The sequence below is a fragment of the Euphorbia lathyris genome, chromosome 1 (assembly GCF_963576675.1).
Source record: "Euphorbia lathyris chromosome 1, ddEupLath1.1, whole genome shotgun sequence".
In the NCBI taxonomy this organism is placed as follows: Eukaryota; Viridiplantae; Streptophyta; class Magnoliopsida; order Malpighiales; family Euphorbiaceae; genus Euphorbia; species Euphorbia lathyris.
In genome coordinates this window covers 77,793,682-77,802,160 of record NC_088910.1, presented here as the reverse complement: position 1 = coordinate 77,802,160, position 8,479 = coordinate 77,793,682, and the positions used below count along the sequence as shown (strand labels likewise).

General features: G+C 38.0%; 1 protein-coding gene across 1 annotated transcript; it reads left to right on the top strand.

Annotated features, from left to right (window-relative positions):
• The first annotated feature begins 282 nt into the window (after positions 1 to 282).
• Positions 283 to 1,368, top strand: LOC136218435 (transcription factor LRL1). Its single transcript, XM_066005296.1, has 5 exons — positions 283 to 675; positions 763 to 852; positions 929 to 994; positions 1,072 to 1,137; positions 1,220 to 1,368. Exons 1-5 carry the CDS (start codon positions 283 to 285, stop codon positions 1,346 to 1,348), a joined length of 744 nt encoding a protein of 247 aa, XP_065861368.1. The 3' UTR covers positions 1,349 to 1,368.
• Positions 1,369 to 8,479: the final 7,111 nt, after the last annotated feature.

Genomic DNA, 8,479 nt, shown 5'->3' with positions numbered 1-8,479 from the left:
CGAAGCATGGAATTAATGTAAGTAAGTAAAGAAATAGAAATAGAATGAAGGCACGTGGTGAAGCAAAGTAGAGGAAGCATCATATATATACTCTTATCTCTAAGGAAGACGTGGTTTGGCAAAAGATCCGGCGATACCTTCGCTTCTGTATTTCAGCTGAGCCTGCCAGCTAACAATCCCAATACAATATCTTACTTAAGACTTTTTAACCAGCCTGCATGTTTACTTAAATACACCTCAACTAGTTGTTTCTTTTCATATACTCTCACTCTCTTTCTCTTAATGGCACTTGCTTCCTACAATGGAACTGGAGATAATCATCTTCCCTCCTTAATTCCTTATGGATTTGATGATGATGAAGACCATAAATTGGGAATGGAAATGGAAGAGGGGGATTCTAATCAATTATTCTTGTTTCAATCTCAATCTCAAGAAGAAACAGGTCATTCGTTGATCAATTTCCGAGGTGGGTTTGATACTCTCTTACATGGAAATGGAAATGTGAATGGATCTTTACTTAGTTTTCAGAAAGATGAGATTTCTTCTTGGAGTTACAATGATTGCCAATGGAGTCATATGACTGCTACTAGTTCAGATTTAGAGAATGTTCAAACAGCAACTAATTTCACCAAGCCTGATTGGCAACAACCCAACTTCCATAAGCGTCCACATGTGGTATCTCCCTTCATTTCATTCTACTTGTTCTTCTTCTTCTTGTTCTTGACTAAAATTATAGATTCTCCTTTTTCCTGAAAAAACCAGGAGAGTAATGTGGAAGCAGTAAAGAATGTATCAAAGAAGCCTAAACTAAAAAATTCTCCAGCTAAGGATCCACAGAGCATTGCAGCCAAGGTTTTTCTATGTTTTAAATCAAATTGTTGTTTTCTTCAATAGATCTGTTTCCAAATTAATGATTTCTTTTTCTCAGAATCGACGAGAGCGAATTAGTGAGAGGCTTAAGATATTGCAGGAACTTGTGCCTAATGGATCAAAGGTAATAAATCTATCTTATTTTACAAACTCCTATATGATTGATTATATGCTTTTAATTTCATGTTCTAATTTGCACAGGTTGACTTGGTTACCATGTTAGAGAAAGCTATAAGTTATGTCAAGTTTCTTCAATTGCAAGTAAAGGTACGTAATAACCTTAGAATAAAGAATTCATTGAGTTTGAGCGAGCTACTCATTTTTAAATGAAATGAAATCATGCATGCAGGTGTTAGCCACTGATGAATTTTGGCCGGTTCAAGGTGGAAAAGCTCCCGATATTTCTCAAGTAAAAGAAGCCATTGACGCCATCCTTTCATCTCAAAAAGATAGGAATTCAAGCTCAACCTCCAACTGATTAACTCACTCAACACAAATTTCAAATTATATTTTATTTATGTCAACAAAACTCCCAATGCAAACAAAACCTTTCTTTTCCAAGTTTGCAATGTTCTATATTATCAAATATATCTAGTAACCGATTCACAACTCACTGTCACATGAGTGCTAAATTGATTTTCTTTTTGTTTTTATATACAAAAAGTTAAAGGCTTATATACGGGTTTCATGGAATTTTCGACGTTTTTCGACTACTATTGGATGCTCAAGCCCCCGTAGCTCCCTTGGATATGTTTCTAGATATATCCAAATCTTAACATCATTATCCACAAGAGCAAAGCTCACCTTCTAACATGAATTTAAAATGTTAAATCAGTGTATCTAAGATAAAAACTCATCTTTTTCATTAGTAAATCCGATGATTATTACAGGTTTGATCAGGAAATCTGTCTATGCAGTGAAATTAGTGTATCTAAGAGAAAGACCCAACTTTTTCATTGGTAAAGTCTGATAATTAATATATCCTTGTTCCAGTAGCTACTACCGCAAGAGCAAATCTGATGATTATTACAAGTTCGATCAGGAAATGCTAGATTAAGGAACAACAAAACCCTAATACATCGAGGAAGAGAACAAATAGAGTTTACCATTTCTATGTTTCGATTTCAGAACAGGAACCATCATCTGAAGGGGTTATAAGCGTAGTGACATAACATTGATCTGTCCCATCTGTCCCATTCAAGCTAGGGACGATCATATTCCACCCGAATATATTTTCTAGATCTGTCACTCGCACATAACGGAATATATTCCTTATATTGTCTCGTTCAAACTTACAAATAGTTCGTGCGATCGACATATTAATAAAAGCTCTAGTGTTATACACTCGTTGGAGATATATAACCACTCGATTGACATGTATCGAATCCATTACTATATACCTGTATGAGATATATATCCTTTTGATTAAATATGTACCATAAAATGTTGTATGCTTTATCTCTATAATTTTCTATTATCACAATTACTCACATGTGCATAATTACTCGGGTGGTGAATCATAGAAACTTAAAGATGTGAACACATGGAAATCTTTCCCTCTTACTATATTCGTTCCACATCATAATCTAACTCGCATGTTTAGTTGGTCCATTCCAGGCCAAATCAGTCACGACTCATACAGAGCATCCTTCCGAAATAGCCATATTAGACTGTAAATCTAGAATAAGTTAAGGGTCATAAGGATAAATTTCGAAAAAACCGTAGCTTTACGAAGCAGGTCTCACACTAGCAAAAGTAGAGATTATTCCTTTTCCATCATATGGTATAAAATCGTGTATTATGGCGTTCCTACATTTTCTTTTGAAAGAAGCACATGTCTCTCATTAACACTATATGAAAATATTATTTTTGATGTGCCAAAACATCTAACCCTACTCCACTTCCTTTAAAGACTGCTTTCAGCTATAAGGACGAAAAGCTTAAAGTTACTCTTAACTTTCATTTTAGATTACATTGAATCCTTTATAAACATGTCCTCTTTTGCATGTATATGTTTATCTTACACTTTAATGAAGTCATTTTCATAGTTTAGGCAAGGCGACTAATGAAGTCGTTTTCATAGTTTAAGCAAGGCGAGTCCTATTTTTGAATAAGTTCTCGATTTTTTGCATAAAACCATCATCCTTATCTTTGTCATCGTGCGAAAAAATAAGGATAAACATTTGTGTGAGTGAGTTACTTCTCTGTTCGACATGCATAAGAATATAATGGAAAATATTAATGAATAACATGCGCACTCGTGTAAGTAAGTCTCGAACAAAGTGATACTTAATGTGTAACATCCTGCCCACTACTATGTAGATATTGTCCGCTTTGGCCCAAATCCAACACCTTGGGCCTCACAGCTTTAAAACGCATTTGCATGTATTTGATTCATACCTTACAAATAAACCCCATTCACTCTCTCTTGATTTCCGATGTGGGATTTAGTTCATTCCTGCCCCTATCACCATCCCTTAGGGTCGCTCTTTGTTAAGGCCTTCTACCCTAGTGCCACCCACTCTAGACCGGGTCATTACAGGCCCACCAGCTTCCTCGTGGTTCATCACTGAACCACACATCATACGTGGAGAATCGGCTCTAATACCAATTGTAACACCCTAGTCTAATACTATGTAGATATTGTCCGCTTTGGCCAAAATCCAACACATTGGGCCTCACGGCTTTAAAACGTCTCTACATGTATTTGATTCACACCTTACAAATTAACCCCAGTCACTCTCTCCCCATTTCCAATGTGGGATTCAGTTTATTCCTGCCCCCATCGACATCCATTAGGACCGCTCCTTGCTCATGCCTTCTACCCCGACGCCACCCACTCCGGAATGGGTCGTTAACAATATCCATATGCTTAGAGTTACTATAAAACCTTTGATCCTTAGCAAAAGCTCCTTGAAAATTGATTGTCACAGTTAATCACTACAGGAGTATGTGAGGGACCAATACCTAAATTGTTCATAGACCGATTTAATCATACTAGCTCTTGCATTACAGATGAGTATCCCAGGCAAGTTGCGATCAAGGTGGTCTTGACCTTTCACTGTGAACAAGGTGTTCCCTCATGGAGCCATCGAAATTCAATGCGGAGAAGGTAAATTTTTTAAGGTGAATGGGTAGAGGCTCAAACACTATTTGGTCCACGAACAACAAGGGGTTGTAGGCGTAACCCACTGCCTCGAACAACCATGCTGAACAGCATTTGTAGGCTGCAAATACGTAGTGCAGCTAATAAAGACTGGAAAACATCCAATTTTCAATTATATATATATATATATATATATATATATATATATATATGTATTTACATTCACTAGGGAGTCCTTGCACATATAATTTTTAATTTAAACATAACACTTAATGGTGAGTTTTAGTCATTCACATCAAATATTAATTTATTCCATAAATAAGGATATTCAATGGGTTTTTAAATAGAACAGGTAGAATCCTGACTTGGGGAAAATTTTCAAAACTTAGAGTTAATAAATTCTGAGTTTTAATTATTTACCCTCTTGAAATCTTAAAAGCCCAGCGTAACCCCCACTATTTATGGATTAACTTAATCAATTCGTAACAGTTGCCTATTTGAACCAATTATTTTTATTAAGCTTTTAATTTCTACTTTAAGTGGTCTTATCACTCATAGGCAGTGAAGAGGTGTTCCACGTTATATCCATAGGGGTTTGGTGACTGTCAATGGCGCAGATCGTACTTAATGGCAGCCGTCCTGTCACATCATTGGGGACTGTAACCTGTTGATTGCTCATTTCAAACGGTAAAGAAGACGAAGATACTATCTTCGCTGCCAAACACGGAATGTGGATAAACTCATTCTTGAGGCGGTTAGCAATCTCATTGGCTGTTCAAATTCAAACTGCCAACCACGTTCCACTTTCCCCCTTTACCTTTATAAACGCCTACTTTTTGGAACTCCACACACTATAAAAGTGATATCCAAATTCCATAACTTCACATATCTCTCTCCTTTAGGGCTTGATTGGATGAAGGGTAAATAAAGGAAGGGTAGAGAAGGGTAGGGAAAGGTAGAGAATGGGAAGGAAGGGTAATTTCTAACCCTTCAAAACCCACCAAATTGGAGGGTTGAAAATTGGATGGAATTTCTTAAAAAAAACCTTTCAAAACCCCTCTATTGCCCTACCTTTCTTTTTTTTTTGTTCCAAACATGGGTTTGTAAAAACCCTTACTAACCCTTCCCCCTCCGAAACAAGAGTTTCTATCAACCCTTACTAACCCTTCTCTTATTAACCCCTCTAACCCCCCTATCCAATCAAGCCCTTACTCAAAGAAAAACCCTAAACTCATCCTCATGGCCAGAAAGAACACCAGATCATCCACAACAAACAAAGGAAAGGATAAGAAACCAGACGTGAGCAATAGCACGATCAACTCCAGCACCCTCTCACAACAGCTGCTTACATTTTCAGATGGAACTAAATAAAAGAACTATGAAAACTTCCAGAACACTGACCTTCACTCCACCCATCAGATTTGTTGGGATAGTCTTGAGACAGTGGGTCTGACCAAGTAGGTGAAGACGTTCATCGATGGTGCAAACCTTACCACATTCCTTGCCATTGATGAAGAATCATATAGTGAGCTTACACTGGAATTCATCTCTACCTTCCAACGGGATCTAACCATAAGACCCAGCACACCACAAGAGGTACCAGTTTCGCCTCAGAAGGAATCATCTCAACTGTTCCATCAATAATATGAATATTCTACTAGGTCTGGTTGACTAGGATAAACTTGATGAGGAACCTTATGCCTCTGCTGCTTGTGAGATCCTAGTAGACTTTGATGCGTCCGCTTTCTGGAAAACCATCACCGGTCAGAGCGAGTATAGCCCAAACACCTCCAAGCCCTCCGACATTGATAACTATTCACTGAAGTACCTACACCGAGTGTTGGCTGGATCCTTGTTTGGAAGGATCCATCAAGCTACAGTCCCTTTTGCTGACCTATTCGCACTGTCCTATATGCACCATCAAAAGCCCATGAATGTAGGGTACTTCTTTGCTGTGTACATTTCTGCCCTCCAAACGAAGAAAATTATTGTTGGCTTGTTTTGTGGCCCATATGTAACCACCATTACGAAGAATGTGGGTTTCTTCAACCCTAAATTCACTACTCTCACCAAGGGGCCACATATGGAGCGAATAAATCTCCATGCCATGAAGCGATTAGAGATCTATTATGAAGTGCATGACTTCTGGTACTTATGGAAGGAGGCAGAGATGTTGAAACATAAGGACAATGAACAAGTTGAATGCTCCAAGAAGAGGAAGAGCAATAATGGCATGGGAGGCCTAGTCACATCTCCCCACTAAAGACAGTTCACGAGGAGTATACCCATGACATTGGAGATGACCAATTCTTTCGGCAAGCAACAAGAATAAGCATGGTGATACGAGTGAAATGAGCAAGTTTTAGAGGCTGAGCATTTATGGAAAAGAGCTTCAAAGTCTTAGTTTTCAACCGGAAATGGAAGAAACAGACAGAAATAACAGTTCGAGTAGGAATCCTCACGAATAGGCTCTCAGTAGAACAGAACAGGTTAAGCAACAGCATTAACAGGTCATTTAGAAGGAAACGGATAAACGTGCGGGTCGAGCAAGCTACAGGAGAGAGAAAGAGAGAAAAACATGGAAAGCAAGACAGCTTCCATCTTGCACCAAGTGTAGGAAGATTGTTCATTTGTCCTTTTGTATTTACTTTTTGTTGCTCTTTACCCTTGTAATTAGGGTTTATGTTAGAAAGGGTATAAATAGGACAATAGTCTTATTGTAAGGGCACCTCGTTTTCCACCACCATCAGTTTTATTCTCTGTTTTTATGTTTATTGTCGGAGGAATGATTTTGGGAAGAACAAGTTATTCGCTCATGTCAATGAGTGAGTAATTCCTTCTGCAGGCCTAGCCAACCATTAAATGGTGACTGTAAGTGACTTTTGTTGATTAATGAAATATTTCCATCTATGAATGAGTGTCATTAGTATGCCTTAAAGAATAGATTAGGATCCAATCTATATTCTAGTTACCGAAGATGGCACGATGGTGCTCCAGCGTAACTGAAATAGCTCTTTGGCATATGTTGTAGTGGACGGACACGAAAACTACCACATATTGGGGTTTTATTTATGAATGCTTCCTGATACTTAATGCTTGTTTGGATGTTAACGCAAGGACACTTGGTTAATATTATCTACTTAGAATCTTTGGAAATAGGACACCGGACCTTAGTGATAAATGAGGAAGAGACCCAACTCAAGAATATGGTTTTACTTCACTAAAAGATAATCGTTAAGCACTATTGTTCATAGGCGTAGGGCTAGGTCTGTTCCTGTTCATCTTGAGTTCATTACATTTATTACTATTTTTAGTTGTTTGTTCATGTTAAGTTTGATATTATCAACCCACTCAATATTTGAATTCTAACACTTAAGGTAACTATTCTTCCTACTAAGTGCAATCCCTGTGGAATACGACACTTGGTCTTACCCAACACTATACACGACCTAGTATACTTGCTAGCGTCCATATTTAACACACCACATGGAAACCATAATGATCAACCTGAGGATGATGGAACGCCAATTGGAGGCATATGAGCAGGAAATTGTGTTCTTGAAGGCCCGTATTACTGTGCTCGAACAAGTACTACCGGTACCAAACAGTCTGTTTCTGATGCGTCTCAGCCCAGCCTAATAAAGCAATAAGATGAGAAGGAAGAAGATGAAACACCTGTTCTTAAGAATGTTATTGAAGCAGTGGAGGAAGCTGAATCCTCACAGTCCCCTACTGTCTAATGATTGAAGGTTCTCTCTCTCTTGTTTGACCCTGTTTGTGTGTTTTTGCTGAATGCATGTTCTGCTGATGTTGTTTTCCCTGCTCCATTTTGACTGTCATTGAGGACAATGTCTTCTATAAGTTGGGGGTAGGGGAATCAACATCTTAGTATCTGATTAGTTGATTCATGCGATCTTGTCACCCCTCTTGTCTTGTTTAAACTCTAGATTCGATGTATAAACCATCACGCCATAAAAATCAAAGCACATCATCACCATACACCATGTGCGCATCACCCATCCTTTATATAGGTTGTTTAAATAATCACCTCTAGTTAGGCTTGCCATGCAATTCAATTGTTTGACTTTTTGACAATAATCTGTTAAGAAATCTTTAAGTTGAGTAGGTATGCACGTCTTTTTCCTGTGATTGGTATCATAACTATGTTGCAAACTTGCCTCATGAGAATTGAGCCCTAATTATGCATGTTAATGCAATTTATTTTTTATGAGTGGGCTTTGCATGCTTTAGTTTAGGTTGATTTTTCTCTGGTTGCCCTTACAGTAGGTATATAACTTATTGGCATGAGATGACAAAGATTTCAAAATAAACACCTATGCCCACCACTACACACCTGTTTCTACCACTAAACACTTATTCTCCATACACTCACCCAGACCTTAAACACCCCACTTACCATCATCCATCTGTAGTTGTTTTCAAAAATTCCACAAGACCAATAATCTAAGCATTGCACCAAAGCTACTACCTTTAGCGGAGAAG

Excerpts from the sequence above, each read along its gene's own strand:
- LOC136218435 (XM_066005296.1), top strand. The coding sequence starts at position 283 with ATGGCACTTGCTTCCTACAATGGAACTGGAGATAATCATCTTCCCTCC. Across the intron at positions 676-762 it reads TCCATAAGCGTCCACATGTG|GAGAGTAATGTGGAAGCAGT; the intron begins GTATCTCCCTTC and ends TGAAAAAACCAG. Across the intron at positions 1,138-1,219 it reads TTCTTCAATTGCAAGTAAAG|GTGTTAGCCACTGATGAATT; the intron begins GTACGTAATAAC and ends TCATGCATGCAG.